Consider the following 26275-nt stretch of genomic DNA (forward strand, 5'->3'; position numbering starts at 1 on the left):
TTGTTGCTGCTAAGGGTGGCTCAACCAGTTATTAGGTTTAGGGGGCAATCACTTTTTCACACAGGGCCATGTAGGTTTGGATTTTTTTTTTCTCCCTTAATAATAAAAACCTTCATTTAAAAACTGCATTTTGTGTTTACTTGTCTTATCTTTGACTAATATTTAAATTTGTTTGATGATCTGTAGTGTGACAAACATGCAAAAAAATAAGAAATCAGGAAGGGGGCAAATACTTTTTCACACTGCTGTATACTGTTTGTGTTAGTATGTAATATTGGTGAAATATTTTTGATAAGTGGTTAATACATTTTTTGAGCTGCATGCAACTCTGTTTCTGAGTGATGGAGACATACATAGAAATTGTCATACAAAGCCACCAGGCTTCTATATAAACTTAATAACCAATCAAATAATTATTTGAACAGTTATTTGAGCAGTTGTCTGGCAGTCGGAGGGATCCCGCCCTGAGTGTGTCGCATTGTCCTTGAGCAAGACACCTAACCCCCAGTTGCTCCTAACGAGCTGGTTGGTGCCTTCAATGGCAGCCAATCACTGTTGGTGTGAGTGTATGTGTGAACGGGTGAATGAGAAGCATCAATTGTACAGTGCTTTGGATAAAGGTGCTTTATAAATGCAGACATTTACATTTCATTGTGTTGCATACCTCGAGATAATGATTTCTATAACATGCATTAATAGGGCATCTACACTCACTGAGCACTTTATTAGGAAGACCTGTTCAACCGACTTATTCATGCGATTATCAAATCAGCCAATCGTGCGGCAGCAGTGCAATGCATACAATCATGCAGATACGGGTCAGGAGCTTCAGTTAATGTTCACATCAACCATCAGCATGGGGAAAAAATGTGATCTAAGAGACCGTGGAATGAATGCTGGTGCCAGACAGGGTGGTTTTAGTATGTCAGAAACTGTTGATCTCCTTTCACGCACTAGTTTCTAGAGTTTGCTAAGAATGGTGCAAAAAACAAAAAACATCAAGTCTGTGGGCAGAAATGCCTTGTTAATCAGAGAGATCTGAGGAAAATGGCCACACAAGCTGACAGGAAGGTGACAGTCACGTATATAGCCACAGTGGCATGCAGAAAAGCATCTCTGAACACACATGTCAAATCTATAAGTGGATAGGCTACAGCAAAAGAAGACTTAAGTAAAAAGAATAAGTCTAATAAATACCTAATAAAGCGCTCATTGAGTGCATATCAGAATGTCAGGAGGTGTATACTTTTATAAAACATATGAAGACATTTTAACATGACATGTACTGATTATCTTTTTGTCTGTGTACCATATTACGACATGGAAATAATGGTTTAAAAAAACTGTCCATTTGAACTTTTACTCTATTTTTTTTTGTACAGAAACAAAAGAGAATCTTTTAGTACAACCAGAAGTGCAATTACATTTTTTTCTTCAAGTGATTACTAGATTGTCCTCTTCAAAGAGCTCTTCAAAATCGAAACTGTTATCTGTTGGAAAGTGACTCCATTTTATTCCAATGAAACATTCAAGCTGGATGATATCAATTGATGTCGAACAGACAAAAATACAATACAGCCTCAAGGCAATGTGAGTTATAATGTACTCAAACAAAGCAGGCAGGAAATAATCAGCATACAATGGATGATTTTAATGATACACTCACTTATCAAAATTAATTGTACAAAAATGGAACTGTTGACTGACTTAAGCAAGAGACTATGCTGTGCATACTAAATTTGTTGAAGTGCTAAATTTAATTGAATAAGGCTTTCATATACAAAGAGGTTATGGATGCAGCCACAGACCTCGCTCATTAACAGAATGGAAGCCTAATTCCGTACTTCTGCTCACGTCATGTTTTTTGGTTTTTCACACCATTCTCTGCAAACTCTGCATTCTCTGTTGTGTGTGAAAATACCCAGTTACTGAGATACTCAAAACACCCTGTCTGGCACCAGCAATCATTCCACGGTCAAAGTCACTCAGATATTTTTTTTTTTCCCATTCTGATGGTTGATGTGAACATTAACTGAAGCCCTTACCCGTATCTACATGATTGTATGCATTGCACTGCTGCCACACAATTGGCTGATGAGACAATCGCATGAATAAGTAGGTGTAATAAAGCAAAAATGTTCCTTATAAAGTGTTCGGTAAGTGTATAGTTAATATGTACTGTTCATGTTTACAAATAGACACCTATGCAGGATGTTATGGCACTGCTTGTTAGTGATGTAAACAGGCACTATAATAGACAGAAAAGGCAATATTATGTTCAACCGTAGTTATCCATTTTGACTTAAATAAATGCAATTGTTCCAGGCCAACAATCACCAATTGAATTGAATTTGCCAGAAACTTTGCAAGTCAAAGTTAAGGACAGGTTGATCGACTTCCGGCCACCATTTTAAATGTTCAGCATCACAACAGAGTGACAAATGGGCAAAAGAGTTTGTTGACTAAATATAAATATTGCATATGATTTGTGAGCGATTAATAGCATAGATACCATAAGAGGAACATACATTTTTCTGACGTACCCAATTGCACTACGCTGGTATCAAACTGAAATCCCTGGTGTTACCCTCATTAGCACCCGGCAGTTAAGGGTGCGCCTCCCTCCACACCTTCAGGCCACTGTCAGATCTTAAAGCCCAGCATTGTCACTCTACCATAGCTACACAGCAAAAGTCTGCCTTAAGATTTTAAGTCTCATTGTAAGACTAAAAGTTATTTCTTCCTCTCGCATACATAGAAAAGAGGAGGTTGTTTTACGTTACCTTTTGTTTGACAAGGGAAATTGTCTTACCCCATTGGCAAATCTTGAAATAAGTTTACAATTTCATCACTGGCAATTTTTTGTCTTATTTAGCAAAATTGAATAGAATAGATTTTAAGTCTAAATATAAGGTGAGTGAGAGATAGCTTTTCCTTTGTGACACTTAATTCTGTAAGAATGCATCACACCACACTGACCCTGAACTGAGCAGCACAGCAATGAGCTGTTTCCACTCCAGAGGCAGACTAAAAGAATACTCATATTAATATTTTTTGCATCTAAGCCTATGCCTCCAAATATTACACTACATCCTCACAAATTACATAATACCATTAAAATAACTGCAGATTGACTGCTTGCTTGAGTGATAGCTTAAATAATTACCTTAATCAGCCACAAGAAGAGAGGGCAGTTCGCCCGTAAGGCTTTGAGATGAGGATAGAGGCAGGGCATTTCCACAGCTCAAAATTCAATCGCCGCTCTGTGTTCTAGCCGGCTGGGCATGGAAGAACGTATGCTAGTAGCCCTGATACAGCGCGTAATTAATACAATCCAGTCGTTTCAGAGTTCTACATCTCCTTCCCCCCTCTTTTTCTCTCCATCTTTCTTTTTCTGTGCTTCAGAGAGTCAAGTGGGCAACAGAAAGGAACGGCTTGATACTGATGAATAAGGAAGTGTCGTGTTGACCTGATAGCCACCGGAAAAGTGGATAGATTTCTACGTAATTTTTTTTTGGTATTTGCTTCTCTTTCAACTTCCCCTTGTTTTTGCACACCATGGTCTTAAGCAAATCGCAAATAAATGGTTGTCAAAAGTCAAGTCTCTCTTTCCTCGTGTTATTTGAACTTGAACTCTTCCATTCAACACAACTCCTCCACGAGTCTACAGAGTAGTGCTGCTTTCATGGGTCTTTCCAGTCTTCTGAGTGTCAGTGCTGTCATTGGTCTATTCTGAGTGTCAGTGCTGTTATTGGTCTGTTCTGAGTGTCAGTGCTTTTATTGGTCTGTTCTGAGTGTCAGTGCTGTCATTGGTCTATTCTGAGTGTCAGTGCTTTTATTGGTCTGTTCTGAGTGTCAGTGCTGTTGATGGTCTGTTCTGAGTGTCAGTGCTGTTATTGGTCTATTCTGAGTGTCAGTGCTGTTATTGGTCTGTTCTGAGTGTCAGTGCTTTTATTGGTCTGTTCTGAGTGTCAGTGCTGCCATTGGTCTATTCTGAGTATCAGTGCTGTCATTGATTGGTCTATTCTGAGTGTCAGTGCTGTCATTGGTCTGTTCTGAGTCAGTCATGGTCTTCCATTCAACACAACTCCTCCACGAGTCTACAGAGTAGTGCTGCTTTCATGGGTCTTTCCAGTCTTCTGAGTGTCAGTGCTGTCATTGGTCTATTCTGAGTGTCAGTGCTTTCATTGGTCTATTCTGAGTGTCAGTGCTGTCATTGGTCTGTTCTGAGTGTCAGTGCTTTTATTGGTCTGTTCTGAGTGTCAGTGCTGTTATTGGTCTGTTCTGAGTATCAGAGCTCTCGTTGGTCTGGTCTGAGTATCAGTGCTTTCATTGGTCTATTCCGAGTGTCAGTGCTGTCATTGGTCTATTCTGAGTGTCAGTGCTTTTATTGGTCTGTTCTGAGTGTCAGTGCTTTTATTGGTCTGTTCTGAGTGTCAGTGCTGTTATTGGTCTGGTCTGAGTATCAGAGCTCTCGTTGGTCTGGTCTGAGTGTCAGTGCTTTCATTGGTCTGTTCAGTTTGCTCTGAGAATTTCCCACTGCCTGATGCCGATGACGGATTTTTGCAGGGCTACAAATTCCCCTCTGACCTTTGAGCTGAGGCGTTATTTTGAATGTACGCGGTGCGTACGGGGCGGGGTGTGCGTACGGGGCGGGGTGTGTGAACAGGAACGACACGGCGCTCGGCCCTCGTGTCTCCTCAATCAGCCTCGTGGTTCTCCACGCCCGCTAAGCCCCTTCCCAGCTGTAGCTTTGCCGCTTGCCAATCGTCACACACTTTGTTTATCTCAAACATGACAGTGGTGTCTCAGCCAGCTGTTAAACACACCTTGGCAGTCCCCCATGTATTCATTACGCCGGTTTGTTCGGCAAGCTGTTTTTTCCCCATCCTCCGCATGTCCCCCCCCCCGTTCTCTAAAATATCAGAGGCTGGAAGCTACAGTGTCTCATCACAGCGTTTGTTTGACGAGCGCACCACGGCCAAAAGTAGTCTGGAACATTGTCTTTTTCGCCCCGTCCTGGGCTGTTTGACTCATCTGTTTGGACGCAAGCGCCATATCTCGAAATATTTCGCAGGCATTCTTAATTTAGGACAACGCGTTCATTTAGCAGATGCTCTTGAACAGTGTGACAATTACGCAGCACATGCATGCTCCTACCTGGGTTATTTGAGCAACAATGTCTCAACATTTTTATATATTTGCAGTATATCTAGTAGTATGCAACATCATGTAAGGAAATTTTGCCAACCTAGACCCATAACAGAACCGATTCATACAGAAAACATTCTTATAAAACTATAAAGAATACAATTAAAAACATAGTTTGAGAAGAAAAGCACGGGAGAGGGAATTTGTAGGGAATTATGCAATCTAAAGAGGTGGGTCTTCAGTGATTATATATGAAGCGCCTATCATTATTTCACGTTGTGTTGTGTAAAAACGGTTATATAGATATAATCCATTGTCAGATTAATCTACAAGGCCCCAGTCCTTTGTTGTATTCTTAGCACTTAAAACTGTACTTCCCTATGGTCTTTCAGCGCACTTGTCCCTGGTAATACACTATGTTGTATGTTGCTTTGGATAAGAGCGTCTGCCAAATGCCTACCATGTAATGTAATGTAATGATTAATCTGCTCAGACCTCAGTGGACAGTAGGCAGCATTGGGCCTGGACAGGCAACCATGTAGGGAATAGACAGTCAGATGTTGTAATGCAGATTTGAATGTGCGTCATGTTTAAGGTTTGAACACAGCTTGGGCGTAAGTACAGTCAATGAATGGGTTTCAAAAGAAACGTCAACATGTTCACAGAGAAGGGGGAGGGATAAACAGTGTTGTGGTTTGAGGGTGTTTGTTGCTGCAAATCCCCTCTTGACCGTTACAAGTGCAAAATTACCTATTGTACATTTAAGCCTAAAACAAGAAGTTATAGTGCCTTGAAAAAGTATTTGGACCCATCCTGCTTTGCGTTATTGCTGCATATTTGTCACACTGATCGATTTCAGATCTTTAGACAACATGTAATATTTGACAAAGAGAACCGGAGTGAACAGTTTATTATTTAATTTACTACACCCATTTTACCCATGTGAAAAAGTAACAGCCCCCTGAAATGTAACTGGTTGCACCACCTTTAGCACCAATATCTGAAACCAGATGCTTCCTAAAATTGATATCAGTCTTTCACAACACTGCGGAGGAATTTCATCCCACTCTTCTTCACAGGACTGCTTTAATTCAGACAAATCGGTCGGTTTCTCGTGCGTGAACTACTCATTTCAGATCCTGCCACAGTATCTCTATTGGGTTCAAGTCTGGAACATAATAATACACTTTACAATGTAATTTTATGTTATTTATTTATTTACCCATGACCTAATATGATTCACATTGCATAAGGGCATGTAATAATAGGAACTCACTTCAATTCAATCTGGCTGGTGCAAAAAAGGGCATTTTCTGCCCCATCAGTCTGCACTCTAAAATTCTTCCTAAATATGTGCCTGTATTCAAGGCACTTTACTGCCTTCAATCTCCGCCCTCCACAATGAGTATACAGAATCATCTTCAATTTGCACCATGCTCGACGAGTTACCCATCCTGCATTTGTTTGATGCGGTACCCTGTTGCTTAGTTCTTTTAGAATAGTTCAGAATTAAATTGTTTTTTTTCCCTCAAAATAATGAAAATCTTCTGTGTTTTCAATTTCATTCCAAATTTGATCCATGCTGTCTCCTGAAAAAATAACAACAATGCACCAGAAAAAAAAAAGTCAATTTTAAAATGAAGGTCCACGTTTAGAAACGAGAGGAGTCCAATTCGTTCCTCAAGCAGCAAGACTTCAGAAATGCTTTTTATGACTGGGGAAATTAAGTAATTACCAGCGAGGTGTTTACACAGTGAGGGGTTTAAGGTGACGGGGGGTGTTGTAGTAGTTCTGCATGTACCTCAGAAATGGAGGGTCTGACTCTTTTGAAATTTTGACTCAAAGAAGACTATGTTTCTGGCCTCATCTTTCCAAAGACTGCACGGGAATACACCTGTCCAAACAGACTAACACGAGGAATGGAAGCTCAGTTAGTATGCTAGGCCAATTAAGGAGTTCAATTGACATTAATCATAAAATATGACTCGCAAAATGTTTGCAACCATTGCTTTATTCAAAAGCACATTTGGAGCAGTTGAGTCAGTCAAAGGCAAATGCTGATTGAATCCAGGCTTCATTAAAAGTACTACAGGAAGGAGTCATAAATCAGTTGAATCAAATATGGGAAAGGTCTGCAATTACTTTCCATTGACGTTTAACAGCATGAATTTTTAAACTGCGGAATAGCTCTATATGTCCCGACAGGACCCTTTCATTCACCTGTCCCATAAAAACAACGTATGCCTTGTTTATCATATCGGAAGATATTAAATTACCAGTTTCATGGCTTTCTTCCAAACACACAGGGGTTAGGGCTGTGCGATATACTGTAGCTATCATGGTACATTGATTTTTAGCACAATAAGAACTATCTGTGGCAGGTGGCAATAGGTTTTGTTTTAGTCTTTCATCATACTTGATATGGTAACACGTCTCTAAATGTCAGTGACATGCTTCCAGGGGAGAAAACATCACTTGTGACTATTCAATGTTGGTTAACTTATATATCAGTACGAATTAGTACCTATTAATTTTGAAAAACACATCGGCTACGTTTTCGCTCTTTATCCTTTATCTACCACATGGAAACAGCATGGCCCTGTTGCTATCATATCAATATTGAAAAGATACGAGTGACATTTTTTCCCCCCGGAAGCATTTCACTTTGACTCAGAAAATTGGAAGTGTGCTACCCGCATCAGGTACGAAAAAAAAAAAAACCCCAAAAAGAAATCGAATGCCGCATGCTGGAAATGGTTGGTACTGCGCTTACGAAACAAAAATAAGTTATACCGCGATGGCTATATCACCCACCCAGAGCCCAGGCTAAAAATAAGAGATATAACTCTCCCACCTTTCTCCCGGCAGAACATCCTCGCAGTTTAGCTTCCTAACTCAGCGACCACGAAAGCTGAACCGCCCCTGATAATTTTTACAAATCTCTCCTAAAGCGAAAGATACAGTTCCCCTAATTGGCCCAATGTCCCGGGCTGACATGTTAACTATGGGCCTGTCTGAGGGCCATTAATACTGTGTGGAGGCCCAGAAAGGTCACAGCCGGAGCAACTGTAACTCACCGGCGACAACACGGCGTGTAGCAGGCCCGCCACATGACTTTCGCCATTAAAAACGCCCCGGCTCTTTACCTCCGGCGCGGATTGCTTTCTCCTCCCCCCATTAAGGGCGCCTTCACCAGGGTAAGTGGAGGATTTAGGAGGGGAAGCGTATGGGGCCAATCGCTACTCAAGTGCCGGTTTACTTTGCTGGTCTCCTCAGACGTTTTTTCGGAGGGAAAAATGTAATTTAATTTTCATTATCTCCCCGAAATAAAGCCCAAGGTGGTGGTAAATGGAAAAGTGTCGTCCTCGTGAATATCGGTCCGCTTGCATGAAATTGTGGGTTTGTGTGACACAATGTATTGTGTAAAGAAGGGGATGAAGAAGAACACACACAAACGTGCACTGATGCACACACACTCACATACTCACATACATACATACGCACGTGTTCACACGCGCGCGAGCAAACTCTCACCCGCAAACACACACACGCTCATACACGCACACACACACATGCGCACACTCACACGCAAACACACACATACACTGGCACACGCACACGTGCTACACGCACACGTGCTACACACACACACACACACACAAGCACACACACACACAGACGCACACACGCAGGCATACGCACAGACACACAAAAAGGCATACTTCTTTTTCAAAGGGACATGAGAGTTCTCGTGTCATCGTGGTTTCTGTTGACACAACCTTTTTGGCACAGCTCTTGTGGGAGCAGGAGATTGCCACGCCATGTTGACAGAGCAGCACAGTGCTTTCAAAGCAGACGAATGCAGTAGTGGCTTTTAGGCAAACATGCAGCGCAACACTATTGAGCTGGGTATCCCTCGACTGCGTTCACACCCTGCAACCTCTGTCACCACGAGATAAAGCCAGTCAATAAACAAACAAGAAAACCTTCAGTTATTATTAGCATGAGGAAATCCCAAAGCTAAACACAAATAGTCAAAGAATGAACTTTTTAAGAATTGACTCTTCTTTTGTGTGTGTGTGCGTGTGTGTGTGTATGCATGTGAGTGAGTGTGTGTGTGTGTGTGTGTGTGTGTGTAAGGAGCGGAAACTGCCTCCTCTGTTAAGCAGGGAACTTAGCATTGGTTTGCACCAGTGTAAATTTCAGACCTCCAATGCATGGTGGACATGGTGTAAACCAGGGATCAGCAACTCACGGTCCTCAAGGACTGAGAACTCCTGGTTTTCCACCCTATCTTTACCTGGGAGTCAAGCAAAGCTGCAAAGACAAGTCTGTAGCTAATTACTCAGTAGCATTAATTACACAGGAGAAAAGAAAACCAGGGCTGGATTAGGAGGTATATCTTCTTAGATTTGTTGGAAGTTCCAGCAATAAGACCAAGTTGTGTCTATTCATTACATTATTGGCATTTGGCAGACGCTCTTATCCAGAGCAACGTACAGTTGATTAGACTAAGCAGGGAACAATCCTGCCCTGGAGCAATGCAGGGTTAAGGGCCTTGCTCAAGGGCCCAGCGGCTGTGCGGATCTTATTGTGGCTACACCGGGATTCGAAGCACCGACCTTGCGGGTCCCAGTCATTTACCTTAACCACTACACTACAGGCCTCCCGATTCAAAATTTAGGAGAAAAATCATACAAAACGTCATATGAAGTTAAATGTGAAATGAATTTGACTAAATTATTTTTACAGAATCAATCATTATCTGTCACTTCGTTAAATGGGTATTTAACAAAACGGTATAATCAGCAAAATAAGACAAAAGATGGAATGAAGTGCAAAAAATATTTTTAGTCATGGAATTAGCAGTTTGTAAAACTACAATCCTGCTGATATATATCACTGGTATGTGTAAAGTCTGGAAAACACAGTCATAGTTTGTAGCTTTACACATTGATAACAACTGACCAGGAAACCAAAAAGAGAAACATGGGTAAAATTTTACAATAAGGTTATATGGATTGGCTTGAACTAATATAGTTGTTAATTACTAACAACTGAAAAGTTAAGCTGTTCAGCTTTGTTTATGTATTTGTACATCATTAATACATGTTAACAACTACATTAGTTCATGCCCATTCATATTGGAATGAGAAAACCAGTTAATCTATCTGTTAATGGTTAACTAATAATACATTTATCCTTTGGTTTGCCAATGTATGAATAGTCATGTAACTAATACATTAGTTAGGATTAAGGAATATATAAAAAGTTTATACATTTGTAAATCATGCATTCATGTTAACAACTACATTAGTTAATGTCAATTCTGGTAACCTTATTGTAAAGCAGGGGTGTCAGACTCGAGTCCTGGAGGGCCGCAGTGTCTGCAGGTATTTGCGGTTTCCTTTCAATCAGCCGCCAATTAAGGCCTTGAGAACAAGGTGCCAATGAAAGACCTTGAAATGCATCTCTCGGGCTGAAACACACCAAAAACCAGCAGACACTGTGGCCCTCCAGGACCGGAGTTAAACCAGCAGACACTGCGGCCCTCCAGGACCGGAGTTAAACCAGCAGACACTGCGGCCCTCCAGGACCGGAGTTTGACACCCCTTTTGTAATGTGTTATGAAACATGCAAACGGCCTCACATGAAACATTTCTCTGAGCCCAGTGTGTTCCACCGTGTCTCATTCCGGGCTAGTTCCTATGAAGTTGTCTGGGTAAGGAGGCTTGTGTAACATTGAGGCTGATGTTATCTTCAGAAATAGTATGTACACCCTTGAGGTAGTAATCTTTCATTCAATAAAATAAAAGATAAGTACACCACAATGTACTCAAGCCAATTAAGGTGTGCATGTGTGTGTGTGTGTGTGTGTGTGTGTGTGTGTGTGACTGCGAGAGCGTGTGTGTACACAGATATTTGCAATGAGGCCTGCCTGCAAATAGCAAGTAAGGTTAATGCAGGTGGTGCAGGAAGCCTTTTTGCTAAACTCAATTCTTTATCAATTAACCATTCACTAATATGGCCCGGGAGGAAATTAAGAAAAGAAAAATTCTCAGTACATCTATAATTGAGTTATAAAGTGTGTTTCCCCTGGTGCACAGGGGTCAGAAAGTAAAAGTCCTGCCCTGTGTTCCTTTCACCCCTGAACTCATTTCACTCCCTCCCGGCTGAGGAATTGAGATACGATTAGAAAGCCGCGTGGTTGAAACAAAATACTGGAAAGGACTTTCTGAACCTGGATTTTACAGCTTTGACCCGTACTGTACTTGCTATTGAGCTGCAGCAGAGGGGTCTCTGAGGAGCGCAGTGCGGAGTCTTGACACAACACACACACTGTGCCCGTACTCATCTTCATATCTTATCAGTCATCAAAAACTGAAGCAAGGGACAGTGATGAAGGTGAAAGTGTCCCTTCCCTCTGTGAAAAACATTGGCATGCATTCAGTTTATAACATTTGTTCTAAACTTTGGCTTGAAATTAAATGCTCAAAAGTGTTGATTGTTTTTCCCTTTTCACAAAAACAGTTAGATCCAGCAAGTGCCAAAATGAAATCACCCAACCACATTTGTGAAAAACAAGATAATTGAATCAATACTACAGGGGCAGTTCACCCAAAACATGAAATTAATATTTCCACTTACCCAGATTGCGATCTTTCCATCCAGATAGTTTTGCTGATATTTTAAGAGTTATCTAGATGTCCACTGCAGCTCTGCCTAATACAATGGGCCGCAACAGACTACTTCACAAAAATGTACATTCGAAAAATGAACCAGCGACATTCCTTTCCAAATACAATGCCACGCTTACTCACAAACATCCACAGAAATGTATTTGTGCATGTTTCATCAAGAACTACTACTTCTACTGTATGCCAGTATATAAGTGTACCAAAGTGTAGCACCAAAACTGAAATCTCAGGGAAACTATTTGGTTGGACAGATAGCACTGTGGATAAGTGGAGACATACCGTAATTTAATTTCTGGGTGAACTAGATAGAAAAATAGATATGGAGATAGATCATTACACTTTATAGAGTGCTTTTCTAGACACTCAAAGTGCTTACAGAGATAAGGTGAAAACTCGCCTCAATCACCACCAATGTGTAGCACCCACCTAGGTGATGCATGGCTGCAATTTTGTGCCAGAACGCTCACCACATAACAGCTGAGGTGGAGAGGGAGAGAACAATGTTTTAGCCAATTGTATCAGGGGATAATTAGGTGGTAGGTTAACCCCCTACTCTTTGCGAAGAGTGTCATGGGATCTTCAATGACCACAGTTAATCAGGACCACAATTCCAAGACAGATAAACTGTCCCTTTAAGGGCAAATGCTCAATTAATCCAGGCCACCAAAGGGTTGGAAATATTTCACACGCGGGGAACAACAATGTGGCTTCAGTAGATGCGGTCCAGATTTTAACTTCACGGACAACAGCTCCACAATTTGAATATTTTTAGAATAGTTAATTGCGCTTTTATGCTGTGCAAATCTTAGTCCGTGAGCAAGCTGTGAAGCTCCTCCCTTTTGCTGTGGCCTTGGCCTTGGTCTTACTCTAAATGTGCAAATTATGTTGGAAACTTTTCTCCAAATGAACCGAATTGCACTTTCTTTCAAATCAAACAATTAAATGAGAAACAAATGAAAAGTGCCCAAGGGAAGATTTCTTTCCCAAAAAACTTGAGATGAATATCTAAAAAAAGGCAATATTTCCTCAGCAAACTACTGATGGATCGCGGTGTTCAAAACTAGCCCCAAAGTGACGGCACAAATTGCATACATATTTATAACTAATTATGTATAAACACTGATCGCTTATTAAGTTTCTGCTGTGCTATGATATTGATCAGAGGGAAAGCCTCTTCAGAGAGAGAGAGAGAGAGAGCTTTCTCCCTTATCTGACGGATTCTTGTGCTACATAAATCATGTTGCAGAAAATAGGTATGATCTGATGATAGAACAATTGGCAAAATGGGAGCAGTAGGTTGGAAAAAAACATCTTCACGGTTCTAGTGTGTAGAAGAAAACAACTGGCAAAAATAAAAGTAAAAAAGAGAAACTACATCTTTAAAACAATGCCATTCGTCTCAATAGGTGGCCATAGGCTGCGTATGGAAAATGGAATTTCTCTTCGCTGCCATGAAATTATATACAGATATACTTATTTTGTATATTTATTTGGTCGATATAAAACTGGCAATATAGAAAAGGCAACATTTACAGAGGATTTTGTTTTGTTTCTGAGACGTTGTTTATCGATTCACATAATAAACCGGGCTACTTTACGATGAAAAACCTTACACACTGAGAAGGGAATTGCTTTTTTAAAAAGAAGCGCGGTAAAGCACGCAGATAATATGCTGGAAGAACTGTACACGATAACTGCACCGTGAATACAACTAGCGAAAGCAGCTGCAGTCCGCCACATTTACATAAAGCAGCCTTTGAGCACGGCTCACATAAATAGAAACAAAATGGACGCACGCAACTTTTCTAAAAACAGCGTGACATTTGCTAACAGCCTTCTCGCCTGCTTTCCTTTTGTAATGGCCCAAACATTACTCCCCGGAATACTGTCTGACCTCCTGACCGGCGCCGCATATCGACACGGGCAAACAAAGAATGTCCTGCTTTGCCAGGCAAGCGGGTGCGGTTCAGACTGCAGAGAAATTTCTAGAATGACACTTCAGCATACCCCAGACTTCAACACAATAGGCCGCTCATTAACGAACAGTTAATGAGGTGCCTTTGCTTTCTTTCACACTAATTAAGCCCTGTCCGGCCCAGCTAAACAAAGCATGCAAGCCGCGCAGAACGGGCCTGCATCCATTATTTTCCTTCATCGAATCTTTTCTCAACACAATGAGCGCTACGTAGCGGCAGCCATTCATCTTCAGCATCACGAGCCGAGGGCGCAAATGATCTCCGAAGGATTTTATTGTTCGGTTCATAATGGGTGAAATCTTGGAGAAGAGAACGATGATAAAAATGCCGTTTATTTTTTACTAAAGAAAAGCTTGTCAAACCACTCTGAGGAAAGAGAATTATATGTAAACACTGGTTATCTGTAGCAATGAGAGGAATTTTAATGAACTCCAATAATGAGTGGAACTGCCAACAAGCGTTCAATCACTGACTTGTTTTAGCCAATTAAATGATTTCCCTCTTCACAACAAAAAGCAATGTGTACAGGGTCATATTCCCGCCCAGACAAAACTTTAAATGGAAACAATAGTGCATTGACCATCCTGTTGCAAACTGTGAGTGGACTGACTGATGTAGGTTTGTTACGATGGTGTCTAAAAGACCATTCTGTACGTTCTCCAGGCTCTAAAGCATAGACCTATGTCAACTTCAATTCAGGCTACACACCTGACACACCCAGCAAACGGGAGCAAACATCCCTTAAAGCCTGTTGCTCACTGTTGGGGGAAGACGTATCGTTCAACACGGAAACCACAGCAAAAAGGTTTTTCGATTGAACGTGCCTCAAGATGAGAGCAGCAGTTATTGTTAAACATGACTCGCAACTCCATTTTCTTTGATTTTACAGTTAAGCAATTCCAGCAACAAACCAGACTAACTCACCAAGCTGAGTTTGGGGCAAAAAAAACCCTCAAATTTCACTGTAAGAACAATTTAAGGACAGAATGTTGATTGAACCCAGGCCAACGGTTGGTTTCAGAACAGTGAGTGTGAAACGGTCCCTTCATAGGTCTTGCGAGTTTGTCCTTGCGCCGCCGAAGCCACCAACAGCGGACAAGTCGCGACACGTACCTGCTTCCACCGCTGCCACGGTGATGTTGTGCCACCCAGCCGTCTCTCTGTCCAGGATCTTCCCCAGGGTGATGGTGCCGGTGACCGCGTCGATGTTGAAGATCTTCTCCTGATCGGTGCCTCGATCGATTGAGTACCTAGCGAGGAGAAGCACGGCGTGTTATCATACTGAGCCGTCCCGTCCGGCTGCCGGCACTGCTAACAGGCCTGCGGTGACAGCCCTGCGCTTTCCTGTGGCTGGGCCGAGCATCGAAAACAAGCTCTTATTTTGAAATGGGTTTTTTTTTTTTGGTACACAGCAAAAATGCCCAGTGTTAATTCAACTGTAACAGTGTACATATGAGACAAACAGGGACCATATGGTTACATTACATTACAGGCAATTAGCAGAGTGACTCACACAGATACAGTGCAGTCCATAAGTATTTGGACAAATCATGCCCTTTTGGCTCTGTATTCCAGCACATTAGATTTTAAATTAAAGAATGAATGTGAGGTTTAAGTGCAGACAGCCACCTTTAATTTGAGGGTATTTCCATCCGTATTGGGTGTAGGAATAGTGTAGGAATTACATCCCTTTTTATACAAAGTCCCTCCATTTCATGAGATAATTCAAAAGTAATTGGACCGTTGGCTTTTCAGCTCTTACATAGTATCCACATATACAGCTGGGTGAATACCCACGCAATGCAGTTTAAGTACCTTGCTCGAGGACTCAATGACAGTGTCCTACCTGGGGATTGAATTCGTAACCATTTGGTTATGAAGCACATTCCTTAACCATTATACTACAACACGTACTCTGTATGAGCCGATTAAACACAAAACATTTTACCGTGAGGTTTAATTCAGGCTGGAGCTCCAGAGACTACCCTAAACCAACCCACAAGCCACCGGCATGTTCTATCGCAAATAGGCGCTTGAAAGAGAAAATTGCAAGCCAATTCGAGAACGAATGAGACGTAATTAGGGTGCCGTTTAGTCGGCATATGAAACCTGTCACAGTCTGTGCCTCTCTAATGTTCTGTACAAAGGTTGCTGAACCAGCTGACACAGAGGCTAGGGGCTCAGGCCCTGGCAAACTCAAAATTAATATTTTATGAGCCATTGTGATAAGAGCTAATACATTTCCTGCAGTGTGGGAGGAGTTGGTGGGAGAAGGTTCCGGAAAAGCCCCGTTTCTGTTGCAGCAAGGATCTTTTATTAAATTTACTGTCGAGTTCTGCGGTCCACTTTCTTCAGAAGGAAGACAGAAAACGTAGTATTTAAAATGACACTTCACTTCAATATTATACATTTATTTACAAAACAATCAAATGCACTTTGTCCGTTTGACGGCACATGCAATTCAGACGTACCCTCTGCTTTATTCAGCAAACTTAAGTCAATAACAACGTTGTTCACACTCAATCTCAATGTAGTGATTAGAAGTAGGAGAGTTGAAAATGAGCCAATGAAAATGAGTTTTCATGGAGAATATGACACTGATATAGATACGATCACTTAGTAAGACCACACACTAAAATACCTGCCTTTCCATGCTAAAAGCTGTTTGGGTTGCATATTTTCAAGCATGCTAAATTCAATTCAATGTTCTCTGGAGCGAAGGATGATATTGCTGTAAACCATGGATAAAATAGCCTGCGGCAACTTCAAGATGATGTTTTACTGTCCTGGTAATCTAATTAAAAAATTAAGGAGTCGCTTCATTGGTTTTATTGCACAAAAATAATGCTGGGTCAAGGTCAACTCCACTTGTGTTCCTTACAAATACAGTATAGGCTAATGTTGAAATCTACGGTGGTTACGGCACAGATGCCGTGTATATATAAGGTCTTATATATACACTCATTGAGCACTTTATTAGGAACACTCCTACTTATTCATGTGATTATCCAATCAGCCAATTGTTTGGCAGCAGTGCAATGCATAAAATGTCAGGAGCTTCAGTTAATGTTCACCACCAACCATCAGAACGGGGAAAAAATGTATTTAAGTGACTTTGACGATTGTTGGTGCCAGACAGGGTGGTTTGAGTATCTCAGAAGCGGCTGATCTCCTGCAATTTTCATGCAGTGAACAGACTCTAGATTTAGCAGAGAATGGTGCAAAAAACAAAAAACATGCAGTGAACAGTAGCGGGGAGAAACGCCTCGTTAATGAGAGAGATCAGTGGAGAATGGCCAGACTGGTCAAAGCTGACAGGAAGGTGACAGTAACGCAAAGTGGTATGCAGAAGAGCATCTCTGAACACACAACACATCAAACCTCTAAGTGGACCAGCTACAGCAGCAGAAGACAAATTAATTAATTAATACCTATTAAAGTCATCACTGAGTGTCTATATATCTTATATATTAGTATATTTCTGAGCTTTTAGTGGTGGAAAGTGCTGGGAGATTGCTCAGGTCCTCACAGAGGGATCTTCTTACAGTCCTGTGTCCAGGTTAAACACTAAGGGGGACAGATCCATCTCTGTAAGGGCTCCCAAGCTGTGGAATGCACTACCTGTTGACACTTAGATTGGTCTTTGGGTGAATTAGGTTTATTTTACCATGAGTTCAATTCATATGTGTATGCTAATATTTTCTTATCTTCACTGAAAAATTGTAAGGCCTATTTTTAATGTTCTGGAAAAGCTATATAAATAAAATTATTATTATTATCATTATTATTATTACTATTATCTAATGATTGCTGCTGGATAATCAGTGCTGCATAATAGCTGCATATGAAAGGTCTTCCTCTGACTCCACTCTGTGAGAGATTAGCTGTAGTTGCTGGCGTCAGAAGAAACAGATGGTGACACCACTTATTTCTGAGCGATCGATCGTGGGGTTTGTGCATGAACGTGACTGCGGTTGAATTCAGTTGGTCATTCCAAATTTGGCTCCGGATTGGATATTGGGCAACAAATGTGTGAACAAAGAAACATACAAATAAATAAATAAATAAAGAAATAAAGAAATGCCAAAAAACATAGGCAGATCACACGGTAGTTTCCTATTCCAGTAGCTATAATTAAAAAATATATATATTTATATACTGTACGTAGATTAAGCTACACTCCGCAATTTCCCTTTAGCTCAAACAAAGGTAACTTTGCAGGAGCAAATAAAAGTGAAATAAGATTGCGTCTTGAGGGTGTCCAAAGTCATTGATTTATGGCTCTTTTTTTGGGGCTTTAATGCTCTAAATATACGAGGTGAGAACATTGGAAGGACTGGAAAAATGAAAGGTTGTTATTACGCGCTGCCTCAAGGTATGAAAGGATACTCCTGGGACCGGAAGCCAGACTGAATGCATTAGCCACAATGAAGCAACGTACGGTCTGATGTGTGTTTAGAACAGACCGCTGCGTCCTTCAGGAAGTACAGGTACTGCACCAGCAGGCACAAGCTGCAGTACATGTTTATAGTACATTAGTATAAATAGTACATTATTTATACACATATCTTTACTGTATGTAAGTAGCAAAAACTCTTCTGACTCTATCCAACAGGCAAGAATACTACCGAATATTTCCTGAGCTCTGGTATTAATGTATTGTGTGGAATTCTGTAAAGGTTTTACTGTGAACAAATCATGAAAATGTGCATTACTCCATTACTACGCATCATACGCCAAAACTTTTCAGGCAGAACTCGAAAGGGAGTATGTTACTTAATCGCTTTATTCCAAAAATGTTGCATTAATTCAGCAATCCCTCTTTCTTTGATTATATTTTCATGAAAACTCTGATGGGAAAACAGATTTGGTGGAGGCAGAAAAAAAATATTTGCAAAGGGTAAGTTTGTTTATTTTTGTAAAGCTCCTGCTTCTAGCAGGGCACCACAAGTTCCAGGCAAGTTCTTTCTCCGTTTCTTGGGTTTTTTCAGTCCAAAAGAGCTTTAAGGTTTGTTTGATTAAATCTAGAATAAATGAAATCAGGATTTTATTCAATTGCATATGCCCTTACTGGCAGTTTGACGGAAGGAACAGGCTAGCTATCTGTATCAGAAACTCAAGTGTTCCCTCGAGAAATGCTATAATGCTATAATAAGGGAACCTCATTTTATCCCTGGAGAATGGCGGGAGGGGGGGGTGTTAGAGGAGGGGGGGGGGGGGTCAATGTGGTTGGAGAGGGTTGCTAACATCATTCCTCTGTAAAGCTTTCTTCACATTCAGCAAGCACCAAACTTCCAAAAATAGCCCAATTCCCAATGAGGATTCCATATGAAAGCGTTGTGGGACGCATCTGGAAATAGAAACCTTGCGGCTCCTGGGAATTTAGTCAACACGGTTTACTAATCTAAGCTTAATAAAACTGCTGAATCTGTTGTTTGCCTTCATACTAGTATGCCAGGTTTCTCCATACAGTATATACAGTATGCATACTGCTTACATTACTAATTCGTAGTGATGTGCATACTGATTTTTAAACTACAGTAAGCATGCCAACTGTATTGCATTTTAAAAATTGTCACGCATGATAAATTGTTGCGGAAATGTTTTCCACAAAAAGGCAGAGCTGTCAGAATCCCAATGTGCTGTTCAGCATACTGGCAAAAAACTAAAACAAAACAAGAAACAAAAAACACTAAATTACTCCATATACAGAGGGAGTGGACCTGTTACTTCTGAAACATTGTTTCATTTTCCAGGTAATGTGAAAATGTAGAGGAAAAGTAAAAACTATTGAGCAATTTTGTTGCGTGTTCTGGAAAAAAAATGACTAATAATGATAATGGCCCTTCCGTTTCATCGCAAGGCGGAGAGACTGTGTGTATTTCAATGGGCCCTGAGCCCTCAGCCCAGGGCTGGCTGTGAGAGTGTGTGTGTGTGTGTGTGTGTGTGAGAGAGTGAGTGTGTGTGTGTGTGTGTGTGTGTGTGTGTGTGTGTGTGAGAGAGAGAGAGTGAGTGAGAGAGAGTGTGTGTGTGTGAGAGAGAGTGTGCGTGTGTGTGTGTGTGTGTGTGAGAGAGAGAGTGTGAGTGTGTGTGTGTGTGTGTGTGTGTGTGTGAGAGAGAGAGTGTGCGTGTGTGTGTGTGTGTGTGTGAGAGAGAGAGTGTGAGTGTGTGTGTGTGTGTGTGTGTGTGTGTGTGAGAGAGTGAGTGTGTGAGAGAGAGTGTGTGTGTGTGTGTGTGTGTGTGTGAGAGAGAGAGAGTGAGTGATGGGGCTACGGGCAGCAGGCGTGTGGCTCGTTCAGTCCGAGAGAGATGATTAAAAGTGGGACCGACGGGCATGGCTGGACGCCAGGCGAGCCGACCAGCCAACCAGCCGCACTTTATTACACCTGCAGCTCGTTCCCCTCCGCCTCATGCATTTTTAATGTGGGTAATTTGCACAGCTTGTGTGTGTGTGTGTGTGTGTGTGTGTGTGTGTGAAAGAGAGCGCGTGCTAATACCTGCTAGCGCATGTTTCTATGCAGTTCTGAACGTTTTCTTCAAGTTGTTTTTTGTTTCCTTCATCAGAGTACAACAAAGCAAGTACAATCAGTGTTTCATATTCATATTTCACATTCAATAAATTGAATAAATGACATGCAGTTTATTTGTGGGTTCTGGGTAGTGAAGTCATAGAGCTAGGTAGCATCTGACATCAAGCAGAACTTCTCATGCTGTTTGTAAATAAAACAATTATTTGAATTGCTGAAAAAGATTTAGAAACACGACCACGTTTTTTGGCTGCCTATCCACTGATTGCTGTGTGAATAACTAGTTTATCTTGTACTGAAATAGTTTAACGTCACATCCACCAGCCATTAGTTGGCCATTCGATATAACCCTAGTCATTCACTAGGTACAATTAAAGATGCCCTTTCGAAAAACCCCCCCCCAAAAAAAAAATACTTTTGTGAGAACCACAAAACTCAGCACACAGTCACATTTACACAGTATTACATTTACGTCATTTAAACCACTAAAGTTCCACTGGATGGATTTTCCGCCAATTAGAATTCTTGGGGGGGAAATAAGTATTTCCTAGTTTCTTTTTTATTATGTCCTCTTTGACCCTCAAAAACTTTTAAAGTACATAAAAATGCTCACCATTCATCATTACCAAAATTTTAATGTAGATGCCATGAGCTTGCGTTTGGTTCCTACCATGAGCTTGAGATGTCTGAACAATTATACCAAAATACCACCTAAATACCCTCTATTTACGGCGTAGCAGTGGGGGTAAAAAATATATGGATGAATGAACAAATGAAAGAAAGCCTGCTTAATTTTAAATGGGCATGAAAAAAGGAAAAAAGGCTTGATTATCTCCGTCTAGACGACAATACTATTGCATGCGCAGGGGCATGTTTAACTGCTAAGCCCATAGGATCTCTTTTAATTGTTCAAGTTCATCATGTAGAGCCTGCAATGTGTTGTTTGGGTAATAAAAACATCATTTTGAGGCCAAGTACCAGCAAAGTGGTGAACATCACTGGGAGAATGGGAATTCCTGCTAAACACTCAAAGGGAACATCTAATGAAAATGGCGGATTGATGTGCTGAACAGCATATAATGTCCCTATAGAAAACATGCGAAAAGTAAATTGTAACAAAACATCTTGAAAGTAAACCAATTAGGCCAACTTAAATGGCAACACTGGGAAGCTAAGCAAAGAAAATCGAAACCTCCCCGATTGGTTCTGAAATGTTTATCAGCTTGTGTTGATGCGCATTATTTTTTATTTTTTTCAGAATTGTTTGCGTGCAGAATTGTTGGTCGTAAGCCAAGAAAATTGACCACACATCACTAAATGTGTTTGAATTCGCTTTTGTGTTTGGCAATAATTTGCATAATGGTGCTGAAGTAATCGAAGCCTTTGGATTACATTTTTTTTTTCCACATACGCAATGCGTCTTGATGACAGATGGCGCTGCCATTCAGTCGGACGTCTCTGAAGAAAATGACGTCTCGGAAGAGGGGTCGGGGGTCTGCTGTAGGGGGTGTCATCCTTCACGACAGCTCTCCAGCGTGTGCACGTGCCCCACGGTCTGGTATCGAACCCCTCAGCACGTCCTTTGTCTCAGACGACAGGTCCAATGCCAGAATTCCAGCTGAACGCGTATTAATAATGAATACATAATGATGAAAAAGGCCCTTTTCTAATAGCAATGCCTGGTTAGCATCTGTGGGGTTTTATGCCCAAACCTCCCGTGGTTTGTTTTAATCTTCAAAGTTGCATCACGCACCGTTGCTTCAAACCGAAGTTATGATTCAAACCCGAGCGCCTTTCGAAGAGAAACAACGTTTCACTGCAGGTGCATTTTCTCCTCAAACGAGGAGATGCGCTTTCGTTTTTTCCCCGTTTGCGGAACAGGACTGCCTCAAAAGCCTGGGAGTTCTGCTTGAGTTTAAGAGGTAAACGCAAATAAATTAATATTTCTCATACGCGTCTCTGTTGACAAGATTCCACACCGACGTAATTGTTTCTCACCTTCCTCTCCCTGGTAAGCCAGTGAAAATACCGACCAAGCGTCTAAAATGGCCGAAAACGTGGGTCTGGTTTTCCCGGAGTCAGCCTGTGGGAAACTATAAGAGGCGAGGACTGTTATGAGCGTACGTATAGGTGATAAATAACGGCAAGCGCCCGGGCTGTCGAAGCTTGCGCGGTTGTGGCGGTCGAGCAGACGGGTGGATGAATTAATGAGGCCCAGCGGACTGGAGCCTCTACACTTCACCACACGTCCGTTCGCGGCTGACACGTCTGTAACAGACTATAATGAGGTAGCTGAGGATTAAGTGGGATATGTGCTAAGTTGGTCAGCGCTCGGCTCGACAGGAAGTGCAGCTTACACACAGTCCATAGGGCCGGCGTCCGGGAAACCCAGGCACTTTGCGGATAACGACCTCGCACTGAGAGCCGCAACAGGCTAGCTAATGCGCCTACAGTTCATCAACCTGACAGTATTTATAAGCAAATCTGTAAGGAGTGATTATGGCATTATGACACATATATTGTGTATTTACTTTCGAATCAAAAAATTATACAGTTGGTGGTGTCAAAGATGCCCATGGGGAGGTTTGTTGTTAAACAACCAAGCTGAGGTACAACCTGAAAAAGTATACTGCATTCAGATTGCAGATAGAGCAAAAGGTGCGTAAGAAAAGTGATCGACAAATCAAAATGGAGTCCGGTTTCCCAACAGCTGTCCGCTGTCCTCCTGTTCTCCCAGGAGCTGTTCGCACGGACTTGCTTACGAAGCAAATTCTAAATCAGAGAAGCACTGCTTTTGCATCCTACAAAGTTACCTTGGTAATTGGACTGAAATATGATATACTTCTGGAGAAACAAGATTCTTTTTAAGGGAATAAAAGACAAGCTATTTTGGGAAGGCACAAAAATAGAAAGGCTGTCAGGAAAGGAGGGATAAGACCCGAGGAAAAAGAGGAAAAAAAATTCATTCGTTTTTATTTTTAATTTGTTATTTAGCTGATGCTTTTATCAAAAGCAACTTACAGTTGATTAGATTAAGCAGGGGACAACCCCCCCTCCTGGAGTAATGTGGGGTTAAGGGCCTTAACGTGGATCTTAATGTGGCAGCAACAGGGCTTGAACCACCAACCTTCTGGGTCCCATTCAGTACCTTAGACACTAGGCTACAGCCAGCCTCTACAGACAGGCAGAGTTTAATAGAGTTTTACAGAGGAGGAGATAAATAAGAAAATGAATCACTACAACACCATATATCTCTCTAGTTGACTAATAGGCTCGATAAATAAAGTTGCCAACTAGCGAGATAAGCAGAGCTAGGGAATTTTATTTTCTCATTTGCATTTGTGTATCTCTGGCACTACAGTCTAGACTGTATCAATGTTTGTATCAGGGTGGTGGCATATACCAGGGAAGCTGGCATATACCAGGGAAGCCTTACAATTTAATATATAAATCCTCACATTATGTAACAGGGTGGAAAGTGACATTATATGAATCCCTTATTCTGAATTCAAACCATCAAATCCATCATCAATTTATCCTTGACCTTGCGAACAACCCTCTCCCTGCAATTAACTTGCCATAGTGGTATAGACTACTTTCTCTTACGCGTCTCTGTCGACAAGATTCCACATCGGTGTGATCGTTTCTTCCCTGGTAAGCCAGTAAAGATACCGACCAATCGCTTAAAATGGTCTAAGACTGGTAACACAGTGTGTGACAGGGAGGAAAGTGACATTATATGAATCCATTATTCTGAATTTTAATCATCAAATCCAGCATCAATTTAGCATTGACCTTGTCAACAACCCTCTCCCTGCAATGATATAGCCTTGGTGGTATAGACTATAGCGGCTTTCACCGGCTTCTGTGCGTCTGCTGTGGCGACGTTCCTACCTGACGGGAGCGTTCTCCATGTCCGGGTCCATCGCCGTGACGATTCCCACCAGCGCCCCGAGCCGGGCGTCCTCCTGGACCTCCATCACGGCCCCCTCCGCCGGCTGGAACACGGGCGGCTCGTCCGAGTCCGTCACGGTGACGCGCACGATGGTCTGGTCGCGGAAGGAGCCCAGGTCCACGAAGCGGGGGTCGGCGTGCTTGTTGACGGCCTCCACCACCACGTTGTGGGTGCGCTTGCTCTCGAAGTCTAAGGGCTGAGGAGAGAACGTGTTGAGAGAATGGCGGCTCTTTTGCGTGCTACTCAAGCACAGTGTCAATGCTGATGATTCCAGCAAGGATTAGCTAGGAATCTAAGCTTGTTTACGTTTTTTTTTTTTTCGCTGGTAATGGCTGGTCTGGGCCTGGTCAAAGCTGGTCTCTAGCTGGATGAAGCTTGTCAAAGCTGGTTAAGCTGGTAGAGCAAGCTGGTGGTCAAACTGGCGCACTAGCTAACTGTATAGGCTGGTCAACTGGTGAACAGCTGGTCGACCAGCTAAAAGTGTTAAAAAAAAAATTTTTTTAAGTCTGAGCAAGTATTTTGGTCTTATATTTAGACTTTAACAAATTTTTTGTACGACTTCTAAATATATATTTGGAATATTTGCCTGCTTCTTGATTTTGGGAGCATTGACTTTGACTTTGGAATTTTGGGAAGAAACTTTTCTTTCATTAATTTATTTTGGGACTGTTACTCGTCTATTTCTGTAACCTTCCTTGTTTTTAAGGTAGTTGAACCCCATCTCTAAATGAGACATTTCTTAATTTGAATCTTGTTGTGGGTTGTGCACTTTGATGAAGGTTGATTCAACAGGTTGTTCTGCCGATAAAATAATTTGGCAATTTAATTTACAATTGATATCTTAGATAACTACATTTTCCATGTTGGTTAAGTGAGTTGGTTAAGTTCTAACTGTTGACTTGTGTTTGTTATTCAGAGTGCTGAACATTAAACAAGGGTATTGATGGTTAAAACAGCAGGATTCAAGAATTGCTATTTTGAACGCATCTTACTCAATCCTCGCTTCCCCGACAGTTACATTACAAGGCTAAAACACTTGCTAAGACAGTCTTTACTTGCAGTGCAAAGTCCAAGTCTTGAGAAGAGATCGCTAATAACCCTCCAGCACATTCCAGACGAGCCTGACCTCTGCAGAACCGGCACAGGAGGCACTGCACTTGTCAAAATATCCGGAGACCCGATCAAAACATAGGCCGATTTCATCTCATTTTTCTCATAATCAGTCTGGGAGTTAACAATTACAGTGCATCAACAACAGCCAATCCAGGACAAGCCAGGAAATACATCAGACAATTCAGTGCAGGCAGCCAGACAACAAATAAATGCAGAAAACAAAACCTGGAACAAAACCATGGACCCCGAGCCAAACTATTTAAATTGGTCATTTTTTAAACCGTGTCAATATTTATCCCCAACTAATCTAGAAATGAACCAATCATTTCTTATGTGAGATCAGACTATATTCAACCATACTGAAGCGAACCGTAAGAGTTCATTGGATTCCTACATAACCAACATTCATCAATGCTGCATGTCTGCGTTGCAAAAGGTATTTATTGTTTAAGAAAATAACAGCACCAGCATCAGCAATGAAATCTGTGTCATCCATCATATTTGAATCCCAAAAAAGGCAGTCATACATGATGGTATTAGGGTCACGAGAGGTCAACTGAATAAATCAGAACCCGCCATTTTGGGTCCAACGTGGCTAGATTCAAACGTGCAAGCGCGACAGGGATATAAGAGAGCGGGAAATCCATCCTTTAACGACTCCACACACAACCACAAAGTCTAAGGTTTGATAAGAGAAGACGTGAGATGGCCGCTCCATCCCCCGCTCCTCAAACACAATTTTATAGTCTCGGGCCCGAGTAGCAATGACATTAAGAGCAGAAGCTCAATTGCGTGCTTCTCAAACAAGGTCTCGAAAACCTCAGTGGAAGTGTTAGGAAGTGAGTATCGAACGGT

General features: G+C 41.6%; 1 protein-coding gene across 2 annotated transcripts in view; it reads right to left on the bottom strand.

Annotated features, from left to right (window-relative positions):
• LOC133110188 (cadherin-22-like) overlaps positions 1-26275 on the bottom strand; it is a 299036-nt gene that overhangs the window by 69211 nt on the left and 203550 nt on the right. For both annotated transcript variants that reach the window (XM_061220105.1, XM_061220104.1), the window contains exons 8-9: positions 24247-24503; positions 14939-15075 (exon numbers count right to left, since the gene is read on the bottom strand). In XM_061220105.1, the coding sequence (XP_061076089.1) occupies positions 14939-15075; positions 24247-24503 (394 nt within the window). The remainder of the gene's footprint in view (positions 1-14938; positions 15076-24246; positions 24504-26275) is intronic.

Source organism: Conger conger, chromosome 14, assembly GCF_963514075.1.
Source record: "Conger conger chromosome 14, fConCon1.1, whole genome shotgun sequence".
In the NCBI taxonomy this organism is placed as follows: domain Eukaryota; kingdom Metazoa; phylum Chordata; class Actinopteri; order Anguilliformes; family Congridae; genus Conger; species Conger conger.